The 17,368-nt window shown below is 43.5% G+C and overlaps 2 protein-coding genes across 2 annotated transcripts in view; one reads left to right on the forward strand and one right to left on the reverse strand.

The window, feature by feature from the left end:
- Positions 1–8,233, reverse strand: part of PSD3 (pleckstrin and Sec7 domain containing 3) — a 140,452-nt gene extending 132,219 nt beyond the window's left edge. The window contains exons 1-2 of the mRNA XM_056324302.1: positions 8,144–8,233; positions 7,114–7,207 (exon numbers count right to left, since the gene is read on the reverse strand). The gene's annotated coding sequence lies outside the window, so the exon portion shown is untranslated. The remainder of the gene's footprint in view (positions 1–7,113; positions 7,208–8,143) is intronic.
- NIPSNAP3A (nipsnap homolog 3A) lies at positions 8,232–15,331 on the forward strand. Its single transcript, XM_056324308.1, has 6 exons — positions 8,232–8,698; positions 9,876–10,083; positions 11,989–12,150; positions 13,662–13,811; positions 14,189–14,275; positions 14,386–15,331. The coding sequence occupies exons 1-6, from the start codon at positions 8,264–8,266 to the stop codon at positions 14,460–14,462; spliced, it is 1,119 nt and encodes a 372-aa protein (XP_056180283.1). The 5' UTR covers positions 8,232–8,263; the 3' UTR covers positions 14,463–15,331.
- Positions 15,332–17,368: the final 2,037 nt, after the last annotated feature.

Consider the following 17,368-nt stretch of genomic DNA (forward strand, 5'->3'; position numbering starts at 1 on the left):
TCTTATCCACCATAGACAGAGAACAGATTACACCTTTCCCTCCTGAAGCACTCTTGCAATTACACGAGAAGGGATCATATGACCCCCAAGTTGCCTCTTCTCTAAATTACAACACTGGCTTTTGCTCAGCATTCCTGGTAATTGCTGTTGCCTGTGTAACTTATTTGTACTGAGATAGGCCTACCTGCCAGATAAAGCAAAAATGCAGCAGTCTACCTTCACATTAGAGCTGACCAGTGATTACTGCAGCTACCTGTCACCAAGCGTGAAGAAAATGTTCTGGGCTTATAGACCATACACTTTTGGGACCCAGAGCTAGAAATACTCGATTCAAACCCAAGTTCTGCTGCTGCCAGTTTGTCTGGTCCTAGGCAAATTGAATCCCAGTTCACAGTTCCTTCACTTAACAGAGAGGTCTAGAAAAAACAATTTGCTTAACTTAGCATAGCATGACCAAGGTAATGTAAGGTTGGAGATTTTGTAGATGTTGTAAATCAGGGGTCCTCACACTTTTTAACCAGGGGGCCGGTGCAGATGCAGTGGCAGGCAGCCATCTGCGGCTGCTTGGTTTCCCCCCCAACCCCCGGCGGGGGGCGGGGGGCGAGCGGGTCTGTAAATACCGGGGGCCGGATTGAGGAGCCTGGGGGGCCGTATCCAGCCCGCGGGCCGTAGTTTGAGGACCCCTGTTGTAAAGTGGGGTGGAAGAGCTTACTGTTGTGACAGACTTCCATGTGGATAGGTGATCTCTCTTAGAAATTATTTTTTAAAGTTTGTTCTGAAATGCTGCAGGTGCCTTTAAAAATCAAAGTTCTTTGAAAATGGCAACATACTGGGATATCAGTAGCTTCCAAGTAAATGCGGGGAAGTGCAGGCCTTCAGAATTCCAGGAATTCCATGGGTAAGTATTGATATTGGAAGCCCTCCAAATGAATGATTAAACCGATTTGCCGAACACTGCTGTGACTCACGGGTTTCCTGGTGTCAAGCCATCTGAGCCTGCTGGAAGGATTCTCTCTACAGCAGGTGTATTCCTTCTCCCTAGGAGATAACAAGTATCAGAATGCTTTCTGTTTTAGGCTGGTCTTTTTATTTTTGTGTCACTCCAGGAAAGATCCACATGGAATCCCTCAGATGCTCACTGATAAAGACTTTTCCTCCAGACTGGAACTTTCTAGACAATCACTTTCCTTTAGTTATACTGGCCAGGAGATTCTGTATCAAAGCTTCGTACAGAGTTTCATAGGCGTCCTAATTTACAAAGAGAAGGATTTGAGTTGTTCTGGTTTTAATACATTGAATTACAAGAGTGATCTCTATGCAGTAACAATCACAGAGAGCAGCATTTCAGAGCATTTTCTGAAGTAGTGTAGTCATATTAAAAGGCACTAATGTTGCTTGCTTTTACTTTTTTTGAAAGAATGAGTCCCACATGGGTAGAAGTAAGCAAGCAAAAAGAAGCCTCTATATTTTTGTAAAAGCGAGTGGCACTGGTGTAAGTTACAATCTCCAGATGAGCTGAGCCCACTTGCAAACATTCTTCGCTTTATACGTCCACTTAATTCATATCTATCTACCTGCTTATTCAGGCACTACAGTCACTCCTGTGTAGTAGCAGGAGCACTGCGGTGTACCTCATAGCCCTTGCTGCCTAGTACCATTCTAGGGATTGCTCTGAGCAGCACAGTGGCAGAACTTGCTTGTTATGCTCCTGGCCTCCATCCTCTTAGCCCACCAGTTTGTTTAACTGAGCTATACCCTGCTCAGCACGTTCAACCTGTGTTAACCATAGCTCACTCGAAGGTAGATGAAGTAGTCCAGCCTTTAGCTGTGCTCATTGCACCAGGATTCAGACTGGAAGGACAGAAATGATGGTGACACCATGACAGACATATAGGCAGAGGTAGCTGACAAGCAATGCTGCAAATATCCCTTATGTAATTAGCACAGACCTGCAGCTCATTACCCTAAAGAGCAGCAGTGCCTCCTGAATTTTGGAAGACATTGTATAACAGAGAAACAACTCATCTCGCAGTACCAAGAAAAGCAAGTTTTCTAGGGCTTGAGGGAAGAGCAACTAAGGCAGAAACAGAGGCTTATTATCAGTACTCATTTCAATGCAACTCCAGGCAAAGGAAGCCTTGAAAGAGGTTATTTACAGAGACTGAAAGAAGGAACAACTTTTCCAGGCAAGTGAGACAAGACTGTTTTTCTACAGGAAAGAGATGTTTATCTAAGCAACGCATCAATAATAAGGAGAGGTGAGTTGGTAACAATCTTGCTTAGAAATCTCACTCATTATTTTGGGCTTTTCATTGATGACAAGTCCTCCAGGATTTTTGATCCCAAACTCAGGAGCTGAATTAGGGCAGAAGAGCTTGCTCACAACAAAAGAGCAACAAGACTTGCTGCCTTTAACCCCAAAGAGGCCAAGCACAGCCACCACAGAGTTCCTTTTATTAACCCAGCTACTGTGACTTCAGCTGCAGGCTGTGTGGGTCGATGTCATAAGTAGTATTACTGGTATCATATTAGGTCACAGATAAAGAACAAAATAGCTAGAAATACATGTTTACTATGTGCCAGCATTGGTGGTTATCCGCCCAGGTTAACAACGCCCACAGTAAATGGGCAATGCTCTCCTTCCACATTGGGCATTGTAGGGTCAGACGAAGCAGGGCAGCGTGGGGAAAAGGAGCTAGCCCATCAGTCAGGCACAAGCACAACAACAGCATGAGGGCATGCACTCGTATGAGAGTGGCCCACATGTTTTCATCTTGAATCCAAGGTGGGAGAGGGTAAAAGAAGTGACCCAAGAAAGGGAAGTGGTCCCTACTAGCCTCCTCGGCTTTCATATGCCTGCCCAGGACCATGTCTTTTCTCTATCTCTGGGCTGGCTTGGCATGGGACTGCAAGAAAGAAGGTGCTTTCTCCAGGTAGCTCTCTTGTGTTGGACTCCATCTACCTTCATATAAATATGATGCAATTTGTACTTCTGCTTGTCTCCTCTATCACATAAGGCCTCAGACAGGTTAGGAGGCACAGTATTGTTCCATCCTCAGCTGAAATCATCCTGCATTTCTCCAAGTTAAACATGTCTAGGTATGTGTGTAGAAGATCCAGAAAATACCTGCCCAAGGATTGGTGGAGTGGCCCTCCACTGGAAAGACTGATCTCTGCCATCTGGCTTTATCCGCTTTCTTACTAGAGAAGTTAGAGCCTGCCTTAAAGCAATACTTGGCTCCCGTCTTACACTCGCTTCTCTCCAGGCAAACCTGGGTTCAGAACACAAGTGCAACCTTGGCTAAATCCTAGGGAATATTTTACTCTGCACCTGCAGAAGAGAGCTTATTGTATACAGAAAAGAGAAGCAAAGAAGAGAAGGCTGTAGAGAATTTTAACTTAGGAAAGACGGTCTCTGTGTTTTATCAACAACCTTTCAGGTGTTAATTTTTCTGGGGAAAATGTTAAGTGAGCTACTTGGTACCTGTGAAGTAAGGAGTCAAGCAAGCTAGATCTTCCTCCTTGTAAACCTTCATCTGCATACTTAATGGTGTCTCCTTTCCATGCACTTTGTAGCACAGACCTCCCAGTTCCTAGCTACATTGTTCTTGAAATAGCCACAGTGGCAGAAGCTACCTTATGTCATCCCGTCTGTGAAAACATGCAAGCAGAGCATTCATTTTTACCTAACTAACTAAGAAGGGATTGACTAAAAGGAGTATTTTACTCTTGAATTTTAAAAATACCATTCACAAAGCCCAGGTAGATATTCTGAGAGAAACAACTGCAATTACAGTGGCCAAGTAATAAGCACAAGCAATTAATAGAGGCTTTTAGTACTTTACATATAGTATTTATGGCCTGTTGACAGGAAAGATTTTTTTGAGGTTTGGAATAAAACCATTTTACTATACAAAAATGTTTGGAGGATTTCAGTGTGTGTTATCTTTGACATGTCCCTGGAATCATTGTGGAATCATGAAACCATTACAGATTTCCCGGGGGGAGGAGGGGGGAGAGAGAGGAAAAATCTTTTCAGCAAGCTTCTAAGAAACATGCCCTCTAAAAAAGAACAGGGAACACATCTGAGTGTTCTTTTGGACTTAATTTAAATAGACATAGTCATCTGTTAGCCCATTTGCGCTACAGCAACTTGCAAGATGAGTCGAGAATGTTTTGGTACAGTAAAATTCACCTTCTCTTAGTGCTGATACAAACAATGACATAAAGTGTTATGATGTCAGACATCTGGCCTAAATGTTTTTTAAAATCAAGCAGCGTGAAGCAGCTCTCCAGCTCCCTTCCAGATAGCCATAAGCACCTGCTCTGCTCTTTTTCTTGTTGCTTGGTGATTGGTAGGACATCTGAATGCAGCCCTGGTACAAGCATGTCCTCAGGCCCTGGCTACAAAGAATGCTAACGTGACCAACCACCAGTAAACAGAGACAACACTGGTTCTTATAGGTATTCTCACCAGTGCCACACAATAAATATTTACATACAATGCACAAGGCAGATTGTTTTCGTGAGTACTGGCTAGGAAAAACAGGGAAGAAAATACCAAGTTGGACAAGCTGTTATTCAGATTTCATATGGAGCAGCTGAAAGAATAGAAACCAAAGGATATTTACATATTCTGGCCTACTGGGAACATACCAAGAGGATGCATTACATTCAGGGATACTGCCTTGTCCGCAAACCAGGAAACCCTTTGTGGCTTGCTCACCCAGCAGCAGAACTAGAGCGAGGAAGGGCAGCACTGAGCACGAGAGATTTGTGAAAAAAATACAGTGGAAACCTAGTGTATTACACAAGCTTGTTGCACACTGTTCTCAAGCCTACCAATGGCACTGCACTATGTAAAAAAAATCCTACCACCATTCAAAATAAGAGGTGAGTTACACCCTCTTGTTTGCCTTTCTGAGGAAGGCATTTAAGCTGAAGGATTTATGGAGAAATAGAAGGAAATTTCCTTCATACAATAGGAAGCTGAAAATTGTGATTCACAAAGGGACACATGCCCCCTAGCAAAGGAGCAGGTACTGTGCTCTCTCATTTTCCAAAATTCTGAGTCACTTCCTCTGTGTTTAAGCAAACATCACAAATGAACTTTAAGCTGTTCTTGCAAGCATTAAGTCTTTTGGTACAGATGGTTACCTTTCTTTCATTATCACCACCTCCACTTACAGCACAAGGAAATAAAAAATCCTATCCAGTGCTTGCCCACATTCACAAGTTGCATACAGATCAGATTAAATGTGGTTCTTGTTTCATGGGAAAATGAAAATGGATGAAAATGTTGTATGCAGGGAGTACAACATATAAATGCACTAATGCACACAAATTGCTTTCTTGCATTTTGCCTCCATGGAGCTTTGCCTTCCATTAGTAACAAAAGTTTTTAATAAACCATTTCAGCTCAGGCAGTCACAGACACATAAACTGAAAATTTAATTTCATTCATCAATTCAGTACCAAAATTAAAACTTCCCAGCAAGAAGCATTACCTACTATAATTTCTTCTACAAGACCAGCACTGTCATCCCCAAACCATTTGTGAATTGTTAAATTTATGTCTATCTAGCACAGGCCTTCTTTACCGTTCTGTGAATTGGTAGACGAGCCTGCAAGTGGCAGACAAGAGCTGGAGGTACAACCCTCTCACTTCACCAGTGACTGCCACATCCACACGGAAAGAAGGATATACCCCTGGACTTCTAGAAGAACATGAATGAGAAAATACTACAGGGTATGGTGAAATCAAGTTCCAGTAAAAAACATGCAGAGCTGAAACCACAGCTTTCTCAATTAATTTCTTAGCCACTTCCTTAGCTGCACTTGCAAGAAGTTTTCTCAAATTTTGCCTTATAATTTGCTGAATTGTTTCAGGGGATCATTTCAGGCCTTCCCTAAGTTCCAGTGTAGTTTGCTGTAAGTTTTAGCTCTGCACTGTGTTGAACTGGTTTTGGTTGAAGGATAACTCAGAACATTTAAATGGTCTGATTGTGTTGTGCAAGGTATACTTTGTGTATGTTAAGCTGACAAGTTTAGGCTGTAATCAAAGAAGTACACAGCCATGCTTTGAGCAAAGACACTCTGGAACAATTAGGCCTTAAAGAGAGAGTTAATAAGGATACTCTGAGGGTGCACTGCCAACTTGGCAACAAGACTCAAGGTCCTTAACTGAAGTACCCTCATGATAATACTAAAAATCACACCCCTAGGTCAAGAAGGCTCTTGCCCAGGTGAAGACCCCTCCCCTGAGCATGCATGACAGTAGAAACAGTTGTGCAAGCTTATTAGAATTATATTCAAATTACTAACCAATCGGTGTAATGAGGATGGGCTTGGAAACTTACTAGTTCTGCAGTTTTTGTGTATAAATATACTGCAGGAAGTCCCATGTGGTGGGCTTGCTTTGTGGAATACCACCTAGCCCCCAGCTTTGTGCAAACCTAAAATATATAAGCAATGTATCCCCAAGTGTGTGAAAATTGATTTATTGCACACCGGGCCATGAATATGCTTTTTCGACAATATTTGGATCAAATACAGAAACGACATTCACCTTTCTACTCCCTGACTACACAAAATAAATATAAAATCAAAGACTCTTCTCAGGTTAGCAAGAACAAAACCTTAGTGATACACAAATTATTTACTTCAAAGAAAAGCAGGAAAAAAAAATGAAAACCAGAGGATGTTGATCAACCCTTACAAATAGTTAACAAGACATGACCCTGGGGGAAGGAATAGACACCATAAATGTCAAGCTAAGAAACAAAAAGGTGAGCTCAAGGAGAACCAAATGGTTCATAAGACCAAACAGAAAATTACTTGAACTATGTGTGAACTATCTTAACTAGCATAGTAAAAACCCTCTAGCGAAGAAGGCCCGCTACTGACAATGCCTCTGCCCCACAAAACAGGTGTGGTGAAAAGAAATAGCGCTGTGCCTTTAAATGGAGACTCAGCTGGTAAGAACCAGTAAGAAATAATTGCAAACACTTGTTCAAAGTGTATAAAATGTTTCACCAGGTGTTAGAGGGGTGCTAGCTTTGTGGATTCACCACCTAGCACCCATCTCTGCACAGAGGTGCCATTAACGTGTACCTTAGCTCTGCGCGTGGATCAGCTCTTGCACACTGGGTGAAGAACCAGATTTGGGATGACTACTCAGTTCAAATCCTGCCTTGTGTGATCATTCCTGATGAGAAAGCAAGCACAACAAAAGTTCAAACAGAAATAACAGCTTTTAAAAATGTCAAGGAATATTCCAGCACAACATGGCTGTGAACATTACATAATCCATATAATAAGATAAGTAATGGAGAACCTTAAATATTTTGGTGTGTGCCATCTCATTCCCGGCCTTCAGCTGCAATACAATTTGTCTGCAAGGGAGAAACCCCCCCCGCCCCATGTTACACCAATCTTAAACTGGCAATAACTGCATCAATCATCACACTTCAGGTGTTCTGCTGCTGTAGAAACTATGAGAATTATTCAGGCCATATTGCAAGAACACTTTAGCACGTATCATGCTTGGTTCTTCTGATATAAAAAAAGGTAACCAAGAGTACCACTTGCACATTAAAATACAATATATATATATATACAGTGCAGATGCTTCATTCTTTCCACATCACTCTTTAAAGTGTTTCTTAGAACTACTTTTTTAATCTCAATTTATACAATCCTTCTTTAACAAAGAGAAATGTTGTCCATAATTGTGAGGAAAAAGCCTGAAAGCTCTACAGGCATGAATCCATAATTTCTCTCTTCATCTTAATTCCATGCTGAGGCCCTCAAAATCAATTAGTCAGGGTGGAGGAAGATAGGCACTGCCCCCATTAAGAGGAATCGTGAGAGACATTGCCTTGCTAATTTAGATAGTCTTCCACAAACCATCTTTTGCTAGAAGCTGATTTACTCCCATAGGTAAAACCCTGGATACACTGACACCAGCGGAAATTTTATCTTTACGGTTTTTTTGGCCACTATTTAATTCTGCAAAGGTATACAGTCTCAGCCATCACAAAATCCCACCCCTAGGCAACCGTGTGACAGCGGGGACTGTGCAGTCGGGCATACAGATGTAAGGGGGTGACACTGCCTGGCACCGTGCACCCCTGGCACGCACCTTGGATTTACCCAGAAGACCACCACAGAGACAAACCACGGGGCTTTCTTCAGGAGGAGGGTGTGGGTGGGGAGTTTGTATCCATGCAACCTCAAGTCTGATCCCGCCAATGATGCGGAAATGCTGCGCGGCAGGCGATTCACAGTGATTTGCGCCGGGGCAGCCCGTGAGGGGCGAGCAGTGCTAGACAGCCTGGGTACTGCTTTGCTGTGTTCAGGCCGGGCGCTGGGGCAGAGCGAGCCCGCGGCACCGGCACGGAGCGAGCCAGCATCTCCCCGCACCGTGCGCACCCCGCCCCCAGCGGGAACAATCCCCGGCGTTACGCCCCCTGCGCTGCGGTTCGCTCTGCCGCCGGCCCACGCAGCGGGGCGGGCCGGGCCGGGCCGGGCCGGAGGTGGCCCCACCGCCCGGCGCGGCTCAGCGGCCGCCCCGCTCCCCGCCCCCGGCAGCTGGCGCCGCACTCGCCCGCCGCCCGCCATGCTGCCCCCAGGGGCGCTCCGCCGGCCCCTCGCCGCCGCCGCCGCCCGCCTGGCCCGGGCCTGGGCCCGCCCTGAGGTAACGGCCGCGGCGCGGCGGGGGCAGCCAGGCGCGGGGCGGGCGGGGCGCGGCGCGGCGGCGGTGCCGGCGTCAGGGCGGGGTTGGGGGCCGCAGGGGTGCGGTTTGGGTGAGGGGTGAGGGGCTGGGGCGGCCCGGGGCTGGGCCGTGCCGTGCCGTGCCGTGCGGCTGGGGCCGTGCCGTGCCGTGCCGTGCGGCTGGGGCCGGGCCGTGCCGTGCCGTGGCGTTGGGGCCGTGCCGTGGCGTTGGGGCCGTGCCGTGGCGTTGGGGCCGTGCCGTGCCGTGCTGTGCGGTTGGGGCCGTGCCGTGCCGTGTCGTGCCCTGCTGCGCCGTGCGTGCCACTGCTGGTGCCTGTGAAGCGAGAGGTGGCCCAAACCGGCACGGCAGCCGCCGCTGTGCAAACGCAGGGCTGGCCCTGGGCCTTAATTTTTCTAGTTGTGTCCGAGGGCTGGGCAGCGTGTCGCAGGCTGCTGAGGCAGTGGCAAAAGCCGGCAAACTGTGGGGCTTCTGCAGGGTTTTATGTTCTGTTAATGGAAAAACTGTGCTTGAGCAGCCTTTGGGAGCAGCTGTGAAGGGCGAGGATGCAGGCTTTAGCCATCTTGTGCTGGAAGGAATTGACCTTTTCCCAGGCATTTTCTTTTACTCTCTTTTGCCAGCAATACGTGATTTGCTGATACTGGTGTAAGGGTTGTGACCAGAAAACAGACGGCAGTGGTTTGAGTTGGTTGCACAAGGGCAATGCAGGCAGGTGCTGACGTTGCCTCTGCTTGGGTGGCATCAGCAGCCTCTCCTTTGAATAACGCGTCCAGCCGACTCTCTTTTCATTGCTCTGACTTTTTGCACCCTGCCACTGGCTTCCTGAGGTATGAGAAAAAGAAAATCCTGATTTGTTTTTATGAGCTGTTAATTAAACAATTGAGTGTGACAGGTAAAAGACACATCACAGCCTGTTGCGCAGCCGGAAGGAGTCGCAGCAAAGGATGCACGTGGGAACTATTCCTGACCGAAAAAGTCACAGGATGGTTTTGTAGTGGAGATCATGAAGTACCCCCCTTTCCCAGCCACCAGTAAAAAAATCCATTGATAGCATCTCACTGTTTTAGAAAACTCCAGAAATTAGACAGAAGACAGTTTTCTGGCTTGAGAATTAGTTATTTTTCTTAATATTTTCTCTCAGGTACTTGCATTCCTTGCTACAGGGCCCAGACAAAATAATAGCATTTTCTATGAAATTCGCACGTATGATATTAAGCCATCGAAGATGAAGGAGTTTGTGGAAATGGCCAACAAGTACTTTCACCTTCGCACAGCTCACTCAGAGCTGGTGGGAATCTGGTCTGCGGAGCTGGGAGCGATGAATAAGGTGGTCCACATTTGGAAGTATGGTATGCTCAGTATCCCTTTACACCACTCTGCTGTCTTTCTCTGCTCCCTTTCTTCTAGGTAAGAAGGTGAAAAGAATGCTTACTGGGTTGTTATTTGTTCCTCTTACTGTAAGAAAATTAAAAAAAAATTAAAATATTCCTTTACTGATTACGAAAAGAATGCTGCAGAGGCTGTTAGGTCAATTTTGACATGCTGGGATGAGAGAATTACAGCCATTCTTAAACAGCAATCTCAGAACAGGTGTAACAGAGGAACTGCGGTAGTGCTTGCTTGGTTCATGGTAAGTGTTTTTAACATAGGGCCAGTTCCCGAACTGCAGGTGTTTTCACAATTTCAAAATGGATGGAGAAAAAGTTGAGAACTCCTTAATAAGATAATACACATAAGTGCAGGCAATCTATATGTAGTCTGTGTATGTTGGTATGCATGTATAATTTTCAAATTTTAGTTCAGTGTACCAGTCACTCTCCTAAAACAATGAGCGTGCAGTTTGCATGCTTGAACTTCTGCAGCTGGACTGTGCTGAGAATGGGAAGCCATTCCACCAGCTCAGACTCCCCAGGCGCAAGAAGCGTGGTTGCTCCTTTAGTCTTGGTAGCGACAGGCTTCCTGCAGTATAATCAGCTTTTTATGTTGTTGGAGTTGGTGCTGACCGGGAAGGTGCTGGTGAGCCAAGAACTGCTACAATTACGCAAAAAACTAGGTGTGCTGGCTGTGCTCTTTGTGGAGCCCAAGGGAACTGGATACTCTGGTTAGGGGGAGGTGGGAAGGCACTCCCAACACAGTTTCTTTGTATACTTGCTGCAGTCCAGGGTAGAATGCAGACAGAGAATTTTGTTTTCTGAAGTCCTCGGTCTGCATGTCGAAATCCAGCATGGTCACAGTACCTGTTCAGAATAAAGTGGCACACTTTTTGTCCTGGAGGGTTAAAGGGACCAGCCATTTGTTGACAGGAATATTATGAGTTTACATGCATCTGTGGTTAATAAATCGTCCTGCTTCTCAGAACATTTTAGCCTTAGCTGTTACTTCTTGTCTCTTAAAAAAAACAAAACCCCTCTGTTTTCAATGATCTGTGAGAAACTTTCAAAATGCAAAATTAAGGAAAAACCTGTAATTTTCATTTTCTAATGTTGTTTACATGTGTAAGTTACAATACCAGTTCTCCTTGATTCATCAAATCCCTGCTTATATTTTTTTAGTAGGCCCAAGATCCCGGTATTTCCTAAGGTTCTTCCCATTCTCAGATGTTGTTTTTTTCTCTTGTATTATTGAAAGCTGTCTGCATAAACGTACTGCTTAAGATGCCACTGCAGCCTAACCATTTGAAATTTAGACACTCTTAATTCAGTGATTTTGTTTTTAATTAAGAAAAAAAAAAAGGAAGAAAGGTTTAGATTTTGGGCATTTAATAACTTTCATGTGGCTGAACAAAGGAACATTACTTTTACACTTGTAATTTTGATGTCACTTTGTACAAGGCAAAATTCATATTTTTCTTAATTTTCTCTTGCTAGGATAATATTCCTTCTGAATTTTCTTTTCCACTTCCTTATCCACTGTGCTTTCTCTGAATCTCTTTATGCTTGGTAACTGTTGCCACATCCAGTAGTTCCTGTGGATGCCATCTATGAACTTTTCTTAACAGTAACATCGCTTAACATATTTTAACTTTTTAATAAACTTTATTAGAAAATTTGGTTTGGCTCGAAACCATTTAAATCTGACAGCTAAAGCAAAGATTTTTGCAGAATTTAAAGGAAACACTGTTGAAAAATACTGATTTAAAAACATAAGTGCAGCTTACCTCCTTGTAATTACACATTTTGAGTCTGTTGTGACATTAAGAGCATTTTTTTCATAGTTTTTTTTTTCCTTTTTTTTTTTTTTTTCCTGTCTTACAGATAATTTTGCTCACAGAACAGCGGTCCGGCATGCACTAGCCAATGACAAAGACTGGCAGGGAAAATTCATCTCCCCAGTTCTCCCCTTGATAGAAAAGCAGCACAATGAGGTTGCTTATTTGGTACCCTGGTGTCAACTTGGGAAGCCTCTAAAAGAAGGGGGTGAGCTTCTCTTCTCTTTTGCTGATTAAAATTACTGATGCTGATGGACTAATAAAAAGTGGCTTAAAGTTTAAGCCAGGTATTACGTGGCTTTATAACCCTTCATGTAACAAGTGCATGTACATGTCATGTGAAAAAGGTGACGTAACACAGCTGAGGGACAAAGTTTTTAAGAAGGATTTTACACTAACATCAATTACTAAATAGAGCCCTGATCATTAAAGTTGTAAAGAGGTGTGTGAACTGGTAAATGAACACACAAAATGGCAGTGCTGTAGTCAGAGCAGTCATCCCAGACTTGCTTTGGCCATCCATCAGTGAGAGGACATTCCCTGGAGACAGTAAGGACAAAGATGGCTCTCTTTCACAGAGGTTTTTCTCTTTTAGTGATTTGCTTTGATGTTACAGTTCTTTTGCATAATGCTTTTAAGGAAAACAAAACCTTTTAAAGATACATGCAAGTCTAGCATACTTTGTATGTATCATATAACAGGTGTAAATGTTATGTCCTTACGCATTTTAAATCTCTGTATAGCACATGTGGTATTAATAGTATTGACTGTTCCCAGATTTGTGAATGTTTGGAGGCTCGGTTGCATGAAGTGACATTAAACGAGCCTTGCTTTAGCCCTTAGCATGTGCATACGTACAGTAAACTTTGTTCTTTATTTCACTGTGATTCTGAATTTTCTGCTGTTACAATTGAATCTGAAAACAGTCTGGTTTTCTCAGAAGACTGGAGAGCTGACTTTTCAAACACTTCATTTCCATTTTAGTTTATCTCCAGCCCATTGTTGGAGAATGAGACCAGGCATACATTGCCATATGGCAAATGTCTAGCTTTCTAAGTGTCAAGAATTGTGATCTAGAGTAACTGCCTGAATAGAAAGGAGATGGATAATGTGTCTTGTAGCAGGACTGAAGTTTTTCAGCAAATCATGCCATTTCTCTACAAACAAGGGTGATTTTCCCACAGAGCAGAGATGCTAAGCTAGCCCTGGTCTGTTGGTTATGCCTTCAGATCTCGCTGTGACCGATTACCAGGAATCAAAGGTGTTTATAATGTCATAAACCACTTCATCACCAGTCTTGGAAAAGGACACCTTGCATTGTTCAATCAGCCATCCAAAGCCCACAAACATGTATGATTATTTGTAATTTCTGCAAAGTAGTCTGAATCTCCCCCAATTTCCAGGCAACACTGAAAATTGCTAAGTTGGGCTTTGTGTGAAGCTTTCTGAAACTCATGGTCCCGGTTTAACTTTTGCATTTAAACTTGAATTAGCCACAGTTAGCAAGCTGCTTGCTTGTGCTCTTGTGAGCCCCTGGAAGCTGTGAGATACCGTGCATGCTGGGATGAAGGGCCAGTTCCGTGTCCTGCTGAGCCCGAATGGTGAGGAATTGCAGTAATGGTTTCACAATAAATACATCATAGCCATGACACACTGTTTGAGAACCGGCATATTAATTTGTATGTCCTTCCTTGAGGTTGTCTTTGCCTTTTCTTCCAGGCGTATATGAATGGGTTACTTTCCAGATGAAGCCTGGTGGGCCAGCATTGTGGGGTGAAGCATTTCGAGCTGCAATCAATGCTCACATCAACACAGGCTACACCAAGCTGATTGGTGTTTTCCACACGGAGTATGGATTACTTAACACAGGTACTACTCAGTTTTTGCTACAGACTTTAGCATGGCAAGGGACAGAAGGAGAGGGGCAAGCCCTTGTCCTGGATGAGGATTGGCTGGCTTGATGAAATTGTTGGTGTGGATCACCAAAGTACTGTAAACAGTCCTTGAACCCAGCTTTGTGTATTGGGTTATAGGCTTAAGCCAGGTGCTGCTATGTTCAAAGTCTCTCAGATTCGATGTTAAAAGAGTCAAACCTTTTAAAGGCTCCGTAAAGGATCACCCACCACTTACTTGCCTGGCATCTTAAATGCAAGGCACCTTAACAGGTGAAGGCAGACTGCTAGGACTTACAGTACATGTTCTATTGCAGCGTAACAGTATTCAGCTGACTGTTTGTACTCTCTTAGTCCACGTGATGTGGTGGAATGAGAGCCCAGATCACCGGGCAGCGGGAAGGCACAGTGCCCATGAAGATGCCAGAGTGGTAGCAGCTGGTAAGACATGATGGATCCAGAGAACACAATAGTGTTACCTGCATGTATGCTGTGAAAAGTATTATTTCTCATTGGGTTACTGTCTTAATTAAGTATGTATTTAATTTCAGTGCGGGACAGTGTCAGATTCTTGGCCTCCCAGCAAAATGTGCTCCTGATTCCTCTGCAATGCTCGCCGCTGAAGTAACCTTCTTCTAATGGATGTAACCTATGGCAGAAAGGCCAGGATGGAAGTGCTGTCAGCAGGTGCCATCAGGTGGACATGTGATGTCATGAACAGAGCTGTTCTTCAATTTACAAGAAATGGGTACAAAATGCTGACCATTAGCAATGTAAATCAGTAAAATTTGGAAGCCTGATAGCAACTGCTAAACAGAAGTTTACGGTGAAGTTCCTACACCCCCAGGAAAAAGAACTCTAGCAGTATCACTTATGGCAAGAACCACGCTGCACCTGTCTTTAACACATCAGTTCTTAAAACTTTTCTTCATAGCTAGATCACTTCTCTAACCTAGTAAGTTAAGTGTTCTTTTCCAGCGGTACAGCTCAGAGCTGGTATCGTTTTCATAACATACTTTGGTGATGCTCCTAATTATCACATTTTTGGTATTGTGTGCTGGTTTAAGAAGGAACGTCCCCATGTATCTGTTACTCAGTTACGCTTTAATCAGACTTCTCATTCGAATGCTTTGAATTAATTCTGAGTAATGTAAACCATCCAGGTGGCTAGAATTGCACCTAGGAGCTGCTGCAGTGGAGCTGGTCAGGTAGTGTGTTATGAAATCTGCCATGAGATGAGCATTTATTCTCTGTCTTGTAGTTTGCTTCATCCCTTTCCCTTTTTGTTCAGTAAAAACTTCCTCAAAACTGTGGATTACATAATGCTTTGCCTTAGGTATTTTAATACTTGTTTAGAGTGCTGAAGTCGATTAGCCCTTCTTGTTCGATTGTGTAGTCAAACTCACCTTACATTACACCTACAAACAGATGCTTACATTCTTTGAAATACTCTTTGCCAGACTGTTAAAAAACAAATAAATTTGTATAAAGCATGAATTTTTAGTGTTTACTGCGGCAAATGAAGAGATGGGATGCAGCTTGATGCAAGCAAAAGTCGGTTTATTGTACAGAAGCACGAGTTTATATACACTTTCAGAAGCTGCGTGTTTTAAACAGTTTGGTTCTTGAAGCTAAGCCTTGCATACTAGGCAATCCCGGATTGGTGGTTAACTACCATCAGTTAACAGCAAGGTGTTACCTTTCCTTGGCACCATCCGTTCCTCTTTCCCTTATCTTCTCTCAGCATGACTCATCCTGCTGATTGTTATCTATTCACACTCCTTGTCCTCCCAGGGTTTGTGGCCTACAAGCTCGAGCACATTCCTTTCAGCTAACAGGGTCCTGATTTCCAGGCCCCCTCCCGCAGTTTACATCTTAAGCTCTTACTCTTTTTAAACTGTGAAATTAAAACCCCCATTCTGCAACGTGGGTTTTCCATTTTGCAGGTCTTGCATTTTGGTCAACTACAGTCTTGATAATTAGTTACTTCAAAGCCAGTAAGCTAGAGTGAATAGCAGCCGGGCAGAGGGCACATGGGCTGTAAAGTCAAGCATGTGTTTTGTGTACAGTGGTACAGAGCACCCTCTTCTGCGACTTAAAGGTTACTAAGCTGGCAGAGCACTTGGAGGCTTTTCCACAGGTTAATCACTGATCTGCAATGAGCAATTGATTTCACTTCTCTACTGATGTATTTTGGTGCAGTCTGGCTAATGGTGATTATTGCTTCTGTAAAATGCATTAAGATGTCATGGAGGGCACTAAAAACCCAGCTGTTGGCAATTAGCTTATGTCCAAGGTGGGTGGATGGAATCCAGGTGCAGTAGTTAAGGGAATATAACAGGTCCCAGCTCCTATACCTAAGTCTTCATCCTTGCCTCCTGCCAGCAAAGCCATCTGTAGGACTCTCAGGGTAGAACAAGCACTCCTACAGAGACCACTCGCTGTCTTACATTTTAAAGAATGCCTTTTTAAGGTATAAGTGGTTGATGAACCATCATTACAAATTTGATTCAGAACTTTGCCTTGTGGCAGTTAACTCAGAGGACTTTTGGTTTTTTAGTAACGAAAACATGGCCTGAAAAATGGTACAGGGAATTAATATTTTTTTTCTATGTGAATGCAAAAATCAAGTTTTTTTTTTTTATTCCAATAAACAATCAAAGAGAGGCGTACTAAAAACAATATACCTTTTTTTAGTAAAACTATTTGCTTTGTTGCCAGCATGTTAGAGGTATGCTTTATTCCAAAGTCTGTTGTCTTTTGACAAGAGTTGATGAATCAAGCACATTACGCAAAGCATCAGCTGAATGCTAGATTAAAACAGAAAAGCCAGGGAATTTTAAATGGCTTCTTACCTCAGGATGGATTTTCCTAATGAGTGTAACTTCAAAAATTGGTTGGATTCTGGAACTCTGTTGGTGGGGGACTGTGGGACTAGGGTCAGTAGCAGGCAAAATTTTAACATCAGTTTTCCTTTGATAAATTGGACCATTATTCTGCTTTCATTTGTAAACTCCTGTTGAAAATCAACCTAGTATTAACTTGAATGATCTTCCTTTAATTTGGTATGAGCTAAGCATTAGCTACGTTCAGTGTATTTGAGTCTTTATACTCAAACATAACATTTTGCTTTGTCAGTGAAAACATCTACAGGGTATTTTTAGCAAAGAGAATGAAGTTATCAATAGTTGCAACTTGCCACACCTCTGTTCAGAGGCAGGTACCTGACTTGGGAATTGAAACATCCAGGTAAGTTTGTTGTGCTCTGCAGCTGGATGTGACTTACACCACTCACTTTTTTTAGGACTTGGAGACCTTTTTATTTCCTAACTTTAGAAGCTTAAAGTAGTACTTGCCTTTCAGATCTTGTACCATCTCACTTTCCTGAAAACATGTGCCCCATGTTAATTTGTAGAGATACTGGAACGTGTTTGTACATTATGCAAAGTTCACAACAAAACAAACTTGGGCAAAACAAGAGCTTCTAACCGCACTCTGCAAAAGAACACATGCAAAAATGACACTTCAAAGACC

The sequence above is a fragment of the Falco biarmicus genome, chromosome Z (assembly GCF_023638135.1).
Source record: "Falco biarmicus isolate bFalBia1 chromosome Z, bFalBia1.pri, whole genome shotgun sequence".
Taxonomy (NCBI): Eukaryota; Metazoa; Chordata; class Aves; order Falconiformes; family Falconidae; genus Falco; species Falco biarmicus.

Coding starts and splice junctions, on each gene's coding strand:
- NIPSNAP3A (XM_056324308.1), top strand. CDS start 8,264: ATGCTGCGCGGCAGGCGATTCACAGTGATTTGCGCCGGGGCAGCCCGT. Junction 13,812..14,188: donor GTATGGATTACTTAACACAG/GTACTACTCAGT, acceptor GTACTCTCTTAG/TCCACGTGATGTGGTGGAAT. Junction 14,276..14,385: donor TGCCAGAGTGGTAGCAGCTG/GTAAGACATGAT, acceptor ATTTAATTTCAG/TGCGGGACAGTGTCAGATTC.